The sequence below is a fragment of the Antechinus flavipes genome, chromosome 3, assembly GCF_016432865.1.
Source record: "Antechinus flavipes isolate AdamAnt ecotype Samford, QLD, Australia chromosome 3, AdamAnt_v2, whole genome shotgun sequence".
NCBI classification, from domain to species: domain Eukaryota; kingdom Metazoa; phylum Chordata; class Mammalia; order Dasyuromorphia; family Dasyuridae; genus Antechinus; species Antechinus flavipes.
Genome location: NC_067400.1, coordinates 560,550,240 through 560,567,448, shown reverse-complemented (window position 1 = coordinate 560,567,448; position 17,209 = coordinate 560,550,240). Strand labels below are relative to the sequence as shown.

The 17,209-nt window shown below is 41.5% G+C and overlaps 1 protein-coding gene across 3 annotated transcripts in view; it reads left to right on the top strand.

Moving 5' to 3' along the window:
• The window catches only part of DLGAP3 (DLG associated protein 3), a 76,283-nt gene that overhangs the window by 14,065 nt on the left and 45,009 nt on the right, over positions 1–17,209 (top strand). For all 3 annotated transcript variants that reach the window (XM_051987644.1, XM_051987642.1, XM_051987643.1), the window contains exon 2: positions 13,679–13,765. In XM_051987644.1, the coding sequence (XP_051843604.1) occupies positions 13,763–13,765 (3 nt within the window). In that variant the 5' untranslated portion in view covers positions 13,679–13,762. The remainder of the gene's footprint in view (positions 1–13,678; positions 13,766–17,209) is intronic.

The following is a 17,209-nucleotide window of genomic DNA, read 5'->3' as shown; positions in this document are numbered from 1 at the left end:
AGGAAACAATTAAGAAGAAAACAATTAAGGAGAAAACAGGACAGAATCTAATTGCTAGATGGTGTTTGTGTGTGTGTGTGTGTGTGTGTGTGTGTGTGTGTGTGTGTGTGTGTGTGTTACAAATGATAAGCACTGTAGAATTTCAGAGAAGGGAGAAATCAGTGTGGGCTGGAGTAGATGGGGAAACCTCCCTGGAAGTACATGACCTAGGTCTTGAAGGATGGGTGGAATATGCCCAGCTATCACTGTGGTTTGAAACACTATAGTATAGTGGAGAGTGCTGCCTCTGGAATCAGAGGATCTGGATTCAAATGCCTCCTCTGATGAGATCTAAAGCAAGTTATTCTCTGTGGTTTTCAGTTTCCTATTCTGTAACATGAGAAAGGTGGCCCAAATGGCCTTTAAGGGCCTTTCTAGTTCTAGGCAATAACAGAGAGCTCTCTGATATATGAGTAAATAAGGAACCTTGAGTAGAGGATTTACTGACCCTGGAGGGTTTGTTTATGGAAGAGAATGTTAGAGACGTGGGTGCCAGACTGTAGAAAGCCTTGAATGTCAAGCAAAGAAGGTTATATACGTAATAGGGAACCACTGAGGGTTTTTGAGATGAGTAATGGCATGATCTGATTTGTGCATTGAAAATGTTAATTCAGTGGTTCAGAGGCAAGAAGCAGGGAGTCCATTTAGGAAGGAGGTTCTTCCAGGAATCTGGAGGAAAGGCAAAGGTGAAAGAAGATACTTTGACTCTAATATTGGAGGGGTCTGGGGATAGAGTGATCTGAGGATGGGAATACTTAATGCAGGTATAATCCTTTGGCCTTGCTGGAGATGGCTTACAAAGGTAAGATGGGTACTTTGGGGCTGGTTTTGTGGGCTGGTGAGGAAATTGTGAATGGATAGCATTTACCGATGTAGAGAAGCTGTCATTGAAGAATTATTTATAAAGGGTTTTCTTGGGGGACAGGGAAGAGGAAAGTAGACCTGTGGTTTCAATGTTATAGAGAAATCCCAGTGAATAAATTCTCTCTAACAATGTAGCTTAGCAATTGCTCTGCCATGAAGGTTGTACTGAGAGGTTAAGTCTCTTGCTCTGGCTCACCCTACTAGTATTTGTCAGAGGCACCATTTGTGCCTGGGGCTTCCTGCCTCTAAGGCTGGGTCTCTGCTCTATGCTGCCATGCTACCTCTTCATTTATGGGGTATAAAGAGAAAATTCAGGAGTCCCTTAAATCATCATCTAGTGGAAAAAATACTGGATTTGGGGTTAGATGACTTGGGCATAAATAAATCCTGGCTCTGCTACTTGACATAGGTTGACTTGGACAGATCCCTCTTCTTCTCTGGGCTAATTAATCAGGGAATTAATTCTTTTCTGCTTTCCCATGTTCTTTGATCTTGTGAGTCCTTGGAATGGGAAGTCCCCTTCCAACAGCCTTCTGACTTGTTAATTCTCCTGGACTCCCAATTCCCTGACAGTTGATAATTTGTGGACATTCTTTCCTCTCTCTCCTGCTTCTGAGCTAGTCTGAAAGAAAGCTATTAACTTTTCCCAACTTTGTATTGTGTTCTTTGGCTTACTCTCCTATCCCTTCATTTTTTTTTTTTTTTGAGGGAAGGATGGGTTCAAGCAAGTCCAGGATTACACCAGGATTAAATACCCCTATCTTCAGCCCTCTCTATCACCAGACCCCTTTGTTACTAAAATCAAAGGCATTCCTCTAAGGGAGTCAGGGCAAAAGAGACATTTGGCCCACTAGTTTCTGAGTTGAGGGACAGGAGGCTGTCAAGGCTGGTGACATGGAAATGGGGGCTTGGAAAGAATCATTTCCCAGTGTGGCTGGCCCATTACAAAAGTGCCTGAGCTGTTGACATTTTAAAAAGGTGATCTGAATGTTATTTGCATCTCATTTGCATTTCATTTGATGTAAAAATACACAGACTCCCCCACCCCCTCCCCCGCACCTTTCAGCTTATGCTTGTTTCAAACCCTCTCCCCTTTCCAGGTCCTACTGGGTCAGGGTGAGCCCAAAGAAACACAATGATTGGCTCTCCATTATTGATGTCAGTGAGGGGATACAGTGGGATGTCTTTGAAAAGGAAGACTTTCCATTGAGTCTCCATCCCAGAGGCTACTCTCCTCTATTAGGTTTTCTCTCTCTTAAGCAGAACCAGCAGACTGGTTTGGGAGGTTGAAGGCAGGAATCCAAGGAATGGGATGATGGTAATTGTCACGCTTTACTCATCTACCTTATTTGTGCTAATCTCTTCCCAAAATTGTTCCTGGTCTCTGAATCAATGAGGTGCTCGACTGGTTGTTCTCCTCATTTCCAGCATTTTAGCCCCCCATCTCACCCCTCTTCCTTGCCTTCTCTTCTCTCCTTAAAGAACTGTAAGCCTTTCCTTGCCTGGTAGGTCCTGTATTTACCCTGTAGGTTCCCTTTAAGAGATCTGTGTCTCTTGCTGTCCCGAGGCCCCAATGATGCAAGGAAGTCTTTGTGGTGGGAAGGAGGAAGGAGAGGCAGTTAAGAAGATGGGGGTTGGGGGTAGGGCAAATTAGGATTGGTGTGGGAAGGCAACTTCTCCCACATCTACCAGTAATCTTTTCTGGTTCTCTTCTGCAGGAAGTTGGGTGCTAGAGCCCATGATTGGTGAGATCCAGATATATCCATTTCTAGGCAACCTGACCTTCTGTGATCTGAATGCAGTTTCTTTGCTTTCAACAGCTGGGTTGGCTGAAGGGGCGGCTCTCTCCTTCCATCCATTCCGATCCAAGAATGAAAAAACACCAATTCCTCTTAGTATCATTCAAGTCCAGGCTAGATTTTTGCCAAAGGAATTTTTATTTAAAAATGAAGGAAACATAGAATATTAGCGCATTGAATGTTGAATGCCACAGCTGGGAGGCATACCATGGATTCATCCCCCTCATTTTACTGAGGAAGAGAATATGTCCCAGGAAGAAGAAATTTGCTTAAGGTCACATAACAATTTAGTACTAGAGTTAGGACTTTTTTTTGCATGATTTCTGGGCTAGGAAGCTTTATTCTGGATGGGATGTCAAAGGTCATCAAATCCAATGACTTTGTGAACAGGAATTCTTTCTAATTTTACTTATTTTATTAAACACTTGCCAATTACATTTACTATGATTAAAATGTTCATTTAAAAAACTGAGTTCCAAATTCTCCCCCTCACACTTACCTCTTTCCCTACCCGTTGAGAAGGCAAGCAAGATATTAATTATACACGTGAAGTGATTCAAAACATAATTCATTGTTAGCCATGTTGCAAATACACACATAGAGCAAGAAAAGTAAAGCAAGTGGAAAAAAATATATTTTAGTCAGAATTCAGAGTTCACCAATTCTCTCCCTGGAGGTAGATAGAATTTTTCATCATGGGTCCCTTGGAATTGTCTTGGATCATTGTCCTGAGAATAATTAAGTCTTTCATACTTGATCATAGTTATAATATTGCTGTTGCTGTATACAATGTTCCCTTGGTTCTGCTCACTGCACTTTGCATCTGTTCATATTTCTTCCTAGTTTTTTAAACCATTCTGCTTATTATCATTCTTATAGCACAATAGATTTCCATCACGATCATATGCCACACAACCTGTTCAGTCATTGTCCATTTGATGGGAATCCCCTCAATTTCCAATTCCTTGTCACAACAAAAAAGCTGTTTTAAGCAAGGATCTTTTCTGCAACATCCCTAATAAATAGTATCCAGTCTCTGCTTGAACACCTCCAATAATAGGAAGCTCACTTCTTTCTGAAATAGCCTATTCAATTTTCAGACAGCTATGATTGTTAGAAGTTTTTTCTTTCTTTCTAAAAGTGCAACAAAAGCCCACACAAACATAGAAATAGGTAGATTAATTGAGCTCAAAAGTCCTCTTTTCTTAGTTCTTGAATTGTAATCCTTTCCCTTGTAAGATTGTAAATCTAGCACCTAAAGTGCTATCAGAGGCCATTTAGTCTAACTTCCTCTTATTGTGGATGAAGCAACTCAATCCCCCAAGGGAAAAGTGATTGGTCCAAAATCACACAGATAGTAAGCAAGGGTAGAATTTGAATTCAAGTCTTCTGAAGCAAATTTCAGAAATTTTTTTAATGCCTCCCCTCTTTTCTTCCTCTCAAGGAAATGGGCTGATTGGTTTTGATTTTAGGGCTCAACGAGGGGGATGATAATTCACTGTTTACCCTTAGAAAATGTTTCACAGCCACTAGGAGATATGGGATAGCCATCTGGCTTTTTCTCTCTTGTCAGAGGTGAACAGTTCTTTCCTGGTCTTCTAGGATCAGGAGTTAAGGGCTCCTTAGTTGCTATTCTTGCCTCTAATATGTCTTCTGGATTTAAATGTATCATTTTTAGCTTTTTTATTGCTTTACTTTCTCACTTAAACGAATGGGAGCTAAGTGATACAATGGATAGAGTACTGTAATTAGAGTCAAGAAGATCTGTATTCAAATTCTGCTTCAAAAACATGCTAGCTGTGTGACTCCAATCAAGTCACTTAACCTGTGTCAGCCTCAGTTTCCTTATTTACAAAAAAATAGAGTTAATAATAACACCTGTTCCAAAGGATTGCTGTGAAGAGCAAATGGGTTAACATATGTAAAATGCTTTGTAATTTTTAAAGTTCTAGGTAAATGCTAGCTATTATTATCCCCTATATACCCCACCCTTCTCTCTTCTCCCCCATCCCCCACAATAAATAACTCCCAATTTGATGATCTGGCAGGTCCCTTCCAGCTGTGAGGTTATATGAACCATGGTGCAAGAGAAAGATCCTTAGACTAGGAATCAAGTATCCTGCAGGATGGGTTTCCTTGGCAACAGTACAGGATAAACTTGCCGCTGTCAGTACCCCCAATGCTCAATATGGAGCAAGCTGAGGCTGCTTCATGGGGGAGGGGTGACCCACCTCAAGCCATCTAGGTTCTTGTCTCATAAGCTAGTTAGCTGAGGATGACTTACCTGGTCAAACACAGCTGGGCACAGCAGGGACCGTGGGCTCAGATGTGGTTGTGGCAGGTGTTAAGGCTGGACCATCTCAGGTGAGATCTGTGTATTCAGTTTTTCCCCAGCTCTGTGCCTGGAGCTGCTGAATATTCTCTAGTTTATAGTTGTGGGGACATGTAGGTTAAGAGAATCCAAATCATCTCATCAGGCTTGTGCATGAGAAAAAATTAAAATCAAAATCCATGAGAAGTTTCTGAGTCACCTAGGACTGAGGAAGTATGACCCAGGACACTGAATAGGGATGGGCAGGAGAGCTTAAGGTTTCAGAAGGAGCAGGAAAATCACCCAGATTTCTCCTTCCTGAACCCATTGCTTTGTTATCTGTACCCTGAGCCATTTTCTCTTCTTTCCAATGAGAGTTATTGCTCAGGGTGATGACAGATTCCTGGCTAACGATGCGGCCATTTTGCCCAGTGCAATTAGCAGAGAGGGCGGCTGGCCAGGCTTTAAGCAAGCTGAAGCTTTGAGAAAACCATGGCTGGATCCTGCAGTGTGTCCTAAATCAGGTAATTCCTGAGTAAGCATTTCTCTCCTCTACCTCCCCACCCATTCCTCAGTCGATTTGATTAATACATCAGAACAAAATACTCAGTAATTGGGCACAGACTGTTCACACCCAAATTGTCTCAAACCCCATCACCTTCCTTCTTCGGCTATCTCCAGGCCTGGGGAGTAATAACATGGTCACCTTTCAATTATTCATGACAGTGAAGCAATGCATGGAACAAGAAATCTTAAACAGGAAATAATCCAGGCAATGCTTATCTGACTTTGGAATGCATATGATGGATGTTCTTTGCACCAGATGAGCCTTCTTTTGTGTCATGGAGTCAAAGAATCTCAGAACTAGAGGGTACTTCAGAGGGCATCTTGTCTAACCCCTCTGAAGTATGAATCTAGTCTATAAAACCCCTCAAGAGTCAACTTCTGCCTAATACAATCCAACAAGCATTTGTTAAGAGTGTAAAGTGCAAAGGCACAGTGCTGATTGCTAGGATCTTAAGACAAAGTGAACAGCAACAATAACATTAACAACTAGCATTTATATAGCACTTTGTGATTTGTAAAGTGTTTTACAAATATTATATCATTTTATGGTCCAATAGCCCTGGGAAGTTATATTATATTATATCATGACCATAATTTTAGATATAAGGAAACTGAGGTAGAGATCAAGTGACTTGTCTTATAAGGATCTGAAAATTGATTTGAATTCAGGTCTCTCTCACTCCGGGCCTAGTACTCTACTCACTGGGCCATCTAGCTGAGCTGACATTCTTCGGGAAGGGAGGTGGAATATGTAAACAGATGAAGAAATATAAGATAATTTGTGGAGGGCTAGATCAATAACAACTGAAGCAAGGGTTCTTAATCATTTTTCTGTGTTTGAATCCCTTCCCAGAATCATGTTTTAGAATGTAAATAAAATACATAGGATGACAAAGGAAACCCATTCTATGGAAATATAATTATCAAAATGTTTTTTCAGAAAATAAGGTCTCTCCCTGTGCAATAAGAAAACTGTTCGGTTCTGCACACATATATTGTATCTAGGATATACTGTAACCTATTCAACATGTAAAGGACTGCTTGCCATCTTGGGGAGGGGGTGGAGGGAGGGAGGGGAAAAATCGGAACAGAAGTGAGTGCAAGGGATAATGCTGTAAAAAATTACCCTGGCATGGGTTCTGTCAATAAAAAGTTATTTAAAGAATAAAAAGAAAAGAAAAGAAAAGAAGGTCTCAGACCTTAGGTTAACAACTTGTGAACTAGAGGAATCAGCCTTCCCTTAAAGATCCTCAGTGATGGAGAATCCTTCCTATTAGAAAAACAGTCTGGTGCAGTGGGAAAAGACTATAATACTTTGGGTTACTGGACCTGGATTTAAATCCAGTCTCTGTCAGTTATTTTCTCTGTAGGCTTGGATACTTCCTTAGCTTCTTTATTGGTAGAGTGAGGAGTGCTGGTTAGATAATCTCTGATATCCCTTCCAGCTCCAGATCTCTGGCTCTGTACTTAACACTTGTCTCAGACTGTTTTTCATTGAGTTTCTGTTTCCTGAGCACCAAGAGAGAAGGTAGGGATATGGTCCTGAAGAATAGGACCAGGGAAGGAAGATGGTGTTAAATAATTCTATAGAATAGATGGAGGTTCTTAGCCTTTTTTAAAGTCATAGACTTGTTTAAATGAGGACCATGGACCTATTAAATGAGAGAGTATTTCTAAAGTTCTTAGCACTTTGCCTGGCACATAGTATGCCTTTAAAAATGCTCCCTCCCTTCCTCCCTCCCTCTTTCTTCCCTCCCTCCCTCCCTTCCTTCCTTCTTTCCTTCCTTCCTTCCTTGCTCCCTCCTTTCCTCCCTCCCTCCTTCCCTCCCTCCTCCTGTCTTTCTGTCTCTCTCTCTGTCTCTCTGTGTCTCCCTCTCTGTCTCTCTCTGTCTCTGTCTCTCCTTCCTTCCTTCCTTCCTTCCTCTCTGCCTCTCTTCCTTGCTCTCTCCCTCTCTTCCTTCCTCTCTTCCTCTCTTCCTTCCTTCCCTTCCTCCCTCCTCTTTCTTTCTTTCTTTCTTTCTTTCTTTCTTTCTTTCTTTCTTTCTTTCTTTCTTTCTTCTTTCTTTCTTCCTTCCTTCCTTCCTTCTTCCTTTCTTTCTTTCTTTCTTTCTTTCTTTCTTTCTTCCTTTCTTTCTTTCTTTCTTTCTTTCTTTCTTTCTTTCTTTCTTTCTTTCTTTCTTCCTTCCTTCCTTCCTTCCTTCCTTCCTTCCTTCCTTCCTCCTTCCTTCCTTCCTTCCTTCCTTCCTTCCTTCCTTCCTTCCTTCCTTCCTTCCTTCCTTCCTTCTTTCCATTCTCCCTCCCTCCTTTTGGCAATCTGGGGAAGCTTATGCACTCCTTCTCAGAATGATGCTAAATGTATAATATGAAATACATAGGACACTAATTAGATCAAACCAGTTATTAAAATATTAAAAAAAACCCTAAATCCCAACAGCCCCAAACCAACTGTCAAACTGATGGATCCCAGGTGAGGAGCTTCTGGATTAGATTATTAAAATTATGGTTGCCAAGCTACTTGAGTGACACAGACAGAGCAACTTGGGTTAACCAAGATGCTTGATACAATCTGCACTCTCTATTTTAAAAGATGAAAAGATGAGGGCTGGATGATGCTATAGGTCAGGCTGGAGCTGGTTGAATGGCTGGACCCAAGGAATAGTGATTAATGAACCACTATCAATCTGTAGAGCGTTCTCCACTGAAGAGGCTCTATGATGGTCATCATTTTTATTGATGACTTGGCTGAAGGCATAGGTGATGACATGCTTACCAAATTTGGGGGTGACAAAGCTGGGTCAGGAATTGCTAGTATGTCAGAAAATTGAGTCATGATACAAAAAGATCTTGACAGGTAAGAGCAGGGAATTTTTAACCTTTTTTGTTTCATGAATCCCTTGGGTAACCTGGTGAAGCTTATGTACTCCTTTCTATCTAATATACTGTTTTTAAATGCATAAAGTAAAATACATATGATTCCAAAGGAAACCAATTATGTTGAAATACAAGATGTAATTTTCTTTCCACCCAAGTTTATAGACTCCTGGAAATTTATTAGCAGACCCTTAAAGGTTTGTGAGTTCCTTCTCCCACCCCCTGGTTACGAACCCCTGTGCTAAATAGATAGTGGTGAATCTAATTAAGATGAAAAAAAATTTGTATCAGATCTGTGATATTTATACATCTAGAGAACTTCTAGTGGGAAGACTTTTTCTACTGATGTTGGGGTGCTTAGGAATGAAATGATTTATCTAGGGTCTCATAGCTACCAGGTGTCATATATGGGATTTGGTCCCGGATTGTTAGGGATAAATATCAAGTCCTTTTAGCCATAACAATTCATGAGATCATCTGTTAAGATAATGATCTGTGAGGATGGAATTAGAGAAGACTTACATAAATAAAATCTATGGCTCTTTGGAAATATTAAAATAAATGTCATATTTTGTACTTGGTTAAAAAGAAAAAAAAAACAATTCAATGAATGCAAGATATAGGACTAGTAGATACCAATTCAGGTGAAGAAGATTTGACTCAGTTGGAATTAGAAGTATATGATACAGTCATGAAAGTTGTGATTTTGGGCATCATCTGTTGATATTAATTTGACATAAGTTGAGACATAGTGTCTAAAGAAGGATGCGATGGTCTCACCTCAGTTCTGATCAGTTGTCTTAATAACTAAGCATTTATAATAGTGCTTTACGATTTGCATTTTATCCTGGGAGGTGGGTCCTATTAACTGTTACTATTTTAAATGTAGGGAAACTGAAGCATAGAAAGGATAAGTGATTTGTCAGAATCACACAGTCACTATGTAAGAAGCTAGATTTGAATTCAGATCTTCCTGACTTCAGGTCCAGAACTCTATTCATTGGCCATCTAGCTGTCTTTAAGTAGTTGAAAAGCTATGCCATTGGAAGAAATATTAGACCTGTTTTACTTGGCCCAAAGGCAGAATTAGGAGAATTAGTGGGGGTGGGGGAATCTGGGAAATTTTGGCTCAGCAAAAAGAAAAAAAAAAGTCAGAGCTGTTTAGAAATAGAATAGGCTACTTTGGAAGGTAGTGAGTCATTGGAGGTCTTCAAGGCTTCTTGCTGGGGATGTTGCTAATGTATCAAAATCACAAAATCCTATTTGGAAGGAACCTTAGAGGTTAGCTAGTTCAACACTTTACAGATGAGGAAATAGAGATACCAGCCAGTTATAGAGATAGCAAGTGGCAGAAAACCCAGATTTTCCCACTTCACATGTAGCATTCTTCCTACTGCTCTATTTCCTGCTTAGGGAGAAGATGAAGTCCTTGCTTTTTTGTGCTTTGACGAATAATCCATACCTATAAATCCATAATTACCAGCCATAAGATTGAAGGTTAAGGATATTATGTTCTGGATTGGCTGAGAGTCCAGGGAAAGCCTCACAGATGCCAAAGGTGGGTGGTGATGGTGATGAAAGTTCTGGAGAAGAGAAGGCTGAGAGCTGCCTTTGTATTTCTAATATAAGAAAAGGAGTATTTTTCAGTTAGTTTAGGGTTGAAGCTTGTGGAAATTGATATTGTGGTTCAATAGGAGGGGAACTTGGACTATCTGGGAGTTAGGACCTGTATTTGAATCCTGACTTTGCCACTGGGAAAATTTCTTCACAATTATGGACTTTATTTTCTTCATCTGCAAAATGAGGAAATTAGAGTAGCTGGTCCTTAAGGGTTACTCCAGATCTATGATTATACAGCTATGTATTTATAAAAAATAATTAATCCCCCCTCTCTGCTTGAGCAATTAAAAAAAGTAAAAATAAGACCCTTATCACAAATATGCATAGTTGAGAAAAATGAATTCCTTGATTGGCTGTGTCCAAAAACGGGAGTCTCATTCAGCATTTTAAGTCCATCCCTTTCTGTTGGGGGATGCTTCTTCTTCAATCCTCTGGCATTGTGATCTGAATCTACTATTGAAGGAATTTAGGTTAGATAAGAAGAGGGACTGCCTCTGATTTGATGGAGGGGAATCTTCAGAAAACCAGCAAAAAGGGATATAGGGTGAGGTAGGGAGGGAATTCCAGTCTCTGGCAGAAAGGAAGCTCTCACTAACCTGGGCCTTCCTGAAAGGAGGTAAGGAGGAAAGGCATGAGATGGTTGCTCAGGCTGTGTACTTCTTCTGCTGATTCTCCTCTCAGTGGTTGCCATATCAAAGCCGTTCTATTTTGAGCTACCTGGCCTAGCTGTTGAGACTAGAGAATGGCAGCCCTGCTGGGCTCATGGCCCTGCCCTGGCCTGAGAAATCATCCTCAAATATCTTTTTTCATCACATCATCTCCTGTGCAAGTTTTCTATTGTCTGTTGTGCTTGATTCAAACTCTTCAGGCTGGCTCCCTTTCCCCCACCCCTCTCCTTTTAGCCTGTACTGGTTACAGCTCCAGGCAGAAAAGTCCATCCTCATGGCCTGCTGTCTTGTCCTCAGGATTTTCCTTTCCTTCAATTTCTTGTCCCTTTGAATCTTCCTTTTCCCCAACCTCTTTTTCTCCCTAAGCATCTCCTTCCCCCAGCCGCTTTCTGTTTCCTTCAGCTTCCTTTCCCCTTCGAAATTCAGCTTAAAATCACTATTGTTCCCTCAGAAAGGATTCCTTAATTTAAAAAACAAACCAATCAATTTGTGTTGGGGCAAGAAGATAATCAAAGAAGAGTTTAGGTTACTGCTTGGGATGAACAGAAACTATGATGACATTTGATGATGGAATGAAGGCAAAACTACTCAGCTCCATTATGATTTTTGTTTGCTTTTGGAGATAATTATATTTTATTTAGGAAGTAGAAAATAAAAATGATTAGCATAGAGTTGAAAACTAATTTATGTGAGGAAATGGTAAGAAAGCATCTGGTTGCATTCAATGTAAATAAACCAGTTTGTCCAAATTTACCACATCCCAAATTACTCAAAGATTTGCTGATATAATTGCTGAATTATTGGTAGGGAGCTTTGAAAAATCATGGAGAATGAAGGAAGTGCCACAGAGTGGGAAACAGATAGTTATTCAGATTTTCAAAGGGATGAAGGGGTGAGAAGAGGTAGCTTCTGTAAACTATAGGAGGATGAACTGAAGTTGGATACTTGACAAAAGTACTAGAAGATAGTATTGAAGGGATAGTTTGTGAACATTTAGAAGAGACAATCACTATAAATCAACATGAGGTTATCAGGAACAAATCATGAAAGATTAAGGTAATATCTTTTCCTGATATATCAATTAGACTGGTAGCCTATGGAAATGCTACAGATACAGTATGCTTTGTTGACTTAAGCATGAGATTTGTCTAAGTCTCTCAAGACATTTTTTTGAGATGGATAAACTGATTATCAGATCAGACCAAAAAGTTGTAGAAGTGTTAGTATGGAGGAAGGTCATCAATGGGGTCCCCTACAGTTTTGCTTTATGCTTCTGGTCTTGTTCTGTTCAATGTTCTTATCATTGATTTGGATGATGGAATAGATAGGATGCTGATTAAATGTGTAGATTGTATGATGTTGGGTGGGCTAGTTAATATTTTAGATGAGATAATCAGGATCCTAAAAGATCTTAATTAACCTAGTCTAGTCAGATCCAATAAGGTGATATTTAACAGAAACAAGTGCAAAATTCAAACTTGGATTCAAGAAGTTAATCTGATACACAGAGTGAAAAAGACCTGGGTTGTCAATGGACCACAAACTCAATCTGAGTCAATGTGTAGTGGTACATTCCTGTAAACTCTCTTACTAGGGAAGTCCCAGGCTAATAGATTGTTTGATCTTGGGAGTTCCGAACTGATTTACATGCTATGTCCTAAAGTAATATAGTGAGCTCCTGTAAATGGTAGTGGAGTTTAGGATGAGGGACAGGAGAATGGGAACCAAACTGCCTAATGCACTGGCTAATTGGCCCAAATTGAAAATGGACTAGTGGATCAAAGTTTGAATGAGGTCAGAAGTGGGATCAGGTATGTTACTAGCAGCCTCACTTCCAGGCTGGGTGAGATAGAATACCCAGTCTTTGGCAGAATGTGGGGAGGGAATTGGGGGATATAATCTTGAAGACTCAAAGTCAGTCAGATAATCAATCAATAAACATTTATCATAAACTTACTATGTAATATAAACTACTATTATGTTAAGCCCTGGGGATACCAAAAAATAATGAGTTTCTTCTCTTAAGGAGCTCATAGTCTGATGATTAGACTATTAGGATTATCTACCACTAGGTCCTGCTTTTTGTCTCCAGGCAAGATAATTTCTTAATCCAGATGATTGGATTTTTATGGATTTTCTCCAAGTAGATGCCTTAATTTCCTTTTGTGTAGCACACAGGTGCTCAGTAGTCCTATCTACATATCTTTCAGTCCTCTGGGATATAGTTTGTCTGAATCTGGTGACTTAAACTCATTGAGGGCACTCAGACACTTCAAAACCCCCCAAATCATTTTCTTATTCCTGATCTTGAGATTGAAACTCCCTGCTAACTATTTCTATTCTGCACTTCTGGTAGAAATATCTTCATCCTTGATAGAGGAAACAAGACAGATAGTAAAAGTTGAAGAGTTCTGCCTTCCCTTCATTGTTTCTTCTTGAGGGTCAGGAAGTCTGTTCTTAAGTTTGACTTACAGGATATAAAGAAAAGAACAATGGACTTGGCATTGGGAGGTGATAGTGGGAGGCTAGGGTTCAAGGTCCCCTGAACCCCAGTGGTTAACTGGGTTTATAGATTAGGGTAGAACCTTTAGACTTCATATCAGGGGATGTGTATATTTTAGGCTCAAATTGGAGGGCAGTTGTTAAAGTGCTGAGAGGAAAGTGCTTTTGGGATTCTTAATCCAGATACTGGAATGCCCAGTGTTAAAAGCAAAGGCAGATAGTATGGATACATGACTAAGTTGAGGACAGGGGTACTGTCTGTCCCAACCTTGTGCTGGATGCTTTGGGTCTTGGACAGTCTGGCTTGGGGCATAAAGCAGAATTGTTTGGGTCATTTTGCCCTTTATATAGGGACAGGACTTATGGGGTCTAGAGAGTGCTGATGACTGGGAACTTCACATTTTAACTCTTTTTTTCTCTCACTTCTTTGTTTTTAGCTCCTCAGGAACCAGGGGATACAGAGGAAGGCTTCTCGGTGACCAAGCTGTGGGGATCCTGTGGGCAAGGATGGGACACCCTGAATGGTAAGGGGCTGTAGATGGTGCAAGGGAAAGGAACAGAGTGTCTTTAAGAGGGCTAAGCCAGAAAGGAATGGAAAGAAACCTGGCTCTGGAGTCAGGGTGCCTGGGTTTAAATCTTACCTTTTTTTTAAACCTTACTTTGAGACTCAGGCTTCCTCATCTGTAAATTGGGAGTGATGGATTAGGTGGCTTCTGAGGTCCCTACAATTCTACAATCTATGATTTGTAAAGTGAGAAGTTTGGATAGGAAGATCCCTAAGGTCTCTTCCAGATCTTTTGCTATGATCTTTGGAGGTCTAGAGGTCAGCAGAAGGACCTGATAGGAGAGAAGAGGAAAGAGAGGAACAGGACAACCGGTCATTCTGCAAGTCCTGACTGAGTATCCATGAGGTCTCTGCAGAGGAGTAGATGAGGAAAAGATAAAACAGTGTTTCAGGGTGCCAAGGTATGGTCCAATCAGGCTGTAGAATCTTGGAGAAGAGAGTGGGTCTTTCTGGAAGAGGGAACGGATCTGAGCCCTGATGGAAAAGGAGAATTTGGAAATGGGGAGTGAGGGTATCTCAGGCAGGAAGAGGCCAGAGGCCTGATATGGGAAAACAGACAATGCATTTTTTGGGATGAAGATTGAGTGTTCCTGTCCGGTTGACTAGGGAGGTAGTGTTGCCATGGCCAGATGGGGAGGTCAGGAGGATGGATCAGTTTTGGATGGGTGAAAAGGATGTTTTCTTTTTGGGATAGACTGGGATTGTGATACCCCAGGTGAAAACATTCTATCTCAATGTAGGGTATGTGTGTGTGTGTGTGTGTGTGTGTGTGTGTGTGTGTGTAAATGGATATAAACAGAAAGTGATATGATCGGCAAAAATATGGAATCAATAATCTCTGAGTCTGGGTAGTAGAAGGATTGCTGGAGTTGAGCTTAGAAGGATCTGGATATGGCTCTCAGCTCTTCCCCTTCCTAACTGCATGACCCGAGGCCTCCTGTCTGCCACTGGTTAAGCATTAGCCAGTCAGATGGACAGCAGGTGAGACTAAGGGAGGAGGAGGAGGAGGCAGGGGCAGGTGCGGGAGCTCAGATGCTGTGGAGCATCAAGGAAGGACCTTTTGGGGACACTTGCCAGGCTCGGGAACAAAGGAAGCGATGAGACAGGTGGGGCCCAGATGGGGTGGAGTGTGGGAGGAGGTGGTTCTAAATATATGTGCCAGGAAGTATCCTTTTTAGTGTTTCGCAGGAGACAAGGGAACACAGCGTGAAGGGTTAATAGGAAAAGGCTTCCTGAAGGAGAAGAGCTCTGGGAGAGGGCAAAGGACTTGGCAGAGCTTGGGGGTGCCGATAAGCGAGCTGGCCCTGGGCTGGGCTGAGGGCGGGGGCGGGGAGTGGGAGAGGCAGCTTGGATTGGGCTATGGGGGGAGGGGAAGTCTGAAGCTTTTCTCAGCATCCCTGACGATCACAGAGACCTCATCCCCCTGGGGAATAGCACTAGCTGAGCTGTCCTGGGCCCTCTTTGGGTATGCTAATGAGTCTGTTAATTAAGCAAGCTTCATGAGAGAATAATGAAATTGCTTCAAAACCAGACCTCATCCTCATCTTAATGAGGGGAAACAATTATGTCGTTTCCTCAGCTCCTCCCCCCTGTACCCCCAAAGAACACTCTCCCCACCCCAGGCAGATCTCCTGGGCCTACAGTCCTGTGGCTGTGGGCCTTTCCTTTGGAAGCTTGCAAACAGATACCCTCTTTTATCCTTCAGATCTTGGGCAGAATAGGGCTATCATGGGGGAGGCAGGGGATGGAGCACCATCCCGGAGTCAGGAGAAGCTGAGTTCAAATCTGGCCTCAGACACTTAATGTGACCCTGTTGTGTTAGGTTAGGAAGCGCCTAACCCTGATTGCCTTTTTCTCCTCCACCCCTCAAAAAAAAGAATAGAGACATCATGGATCCAAGGAAGGTCTTGGTTACCTTTCTTCTTCCTGCCCCCAAACTGCTGATCTCAGTCCATCTATTTGGTCCTGGAAGATGGAAACGAAGTCAGAAGTAGAGTGGGGGAAGGAACAGAATAGGGAACAGAATGATGAATTTGCAGGAGAATGACCCGGGTCTCAATATCTCTTCTACCCTTCGCTATCCTCTCTGGGCCTTTTTCAAACTAGAGGAGATCCTTTCCAAGCTCTAGAGCTATGATCCTATAATTGATGGGATTAGATCAGATAGGACCTTTAAGGCTAGGCTGAAGAGTTGACAAGAGTTGCAATAGGAAGTGGGGGGTAACTCAATGAAGACCATATTTTAGGGAGATTATTTGGGTTTTAAGTGTAGAAAAGGGTAGACTCAGGAGGCTGGGGACAGACCTGTTAGGAGGCTAGAGACAAAGCAGGTGGAAGATTACTTCCATAATTTAGGAGAAAAGGACTGAGAGCTTGTCTGTACCAAGAGGATGATCTTCCTGATGGAGGGAGGATTCCAAGAGATGCCATAGGGGGGTAGAATTGACAGGACTTGGAGAACCAAAGGTAACTCTGGGGTGGTGAATCTGGAGGATTAGGAATATGACACCATCACCCCTAAGTGGGAAACTGGGATCGGAGAGAAGCTGATTGCCAGAATCCTAGAATATTAAAGCCAGAAGGGTCATTAGAGAATTTAGTCCTTCCTTTTTATTTTACAGATGTGGAAACTGAGGCCAAAAGCAGAGATTGACCTTTTCAAGGTCATATACGGGGCTAACATGGGTAAGACAGTGTGGCAAGAGCTCAGACCTTGGAGCTATAGATCTATTATTTAGAGGTCGTTTGATTGGAAGCTTGTTATGATTTTGAATACCCACTGCTCCTGACAATCTGTATGATCTTAGGGAAGCCACTGAAATTTTATACTTCAGTTTCCTGATCTGCAAAATGAGAAGGTTGGATGAAATGAACTTTAAGGTCTAGATCTCTGATCCTGTGATCCTCTGATCACTTTGGATTATAGTGACCTTGGCATGTCATTTACATAGGATAATAGAATTCAGAGCCTCAAAGGCCATTGAGAGAGCATTAAGGTATTGATGTTGTAAAATATGGCGTAGTCTATAGAGTGCTGGTCTTGAGGTTAAGGAAAGATGGGATCAGATACTTAGAAAATATATGACAACAGGCAGGTCATTTATTCCTCTCACTTTCCTTATCTGTAAAAGAGAGACTTTTGTATTGATTTCACAGATTTGGAAGTTCAAACAAAATAATGCATATTATAGAGTGCTAGGTGATATACTGGATAGAATGCTTGATCTCAGAAAAACCTAAGTTCAAATCTCAATTTGAACAGTCATTAGCTGTATGATTCTGGGCAAGTCATTTTACCCTGCCTGCCTTGGTTACCACATCTGTAAAATGAGCAGGAGAAGGAAATGGAAAACTACTCCATTATCTCTGCCAAGAAAATCCCAGATGGGGTCATGAAGGGTCT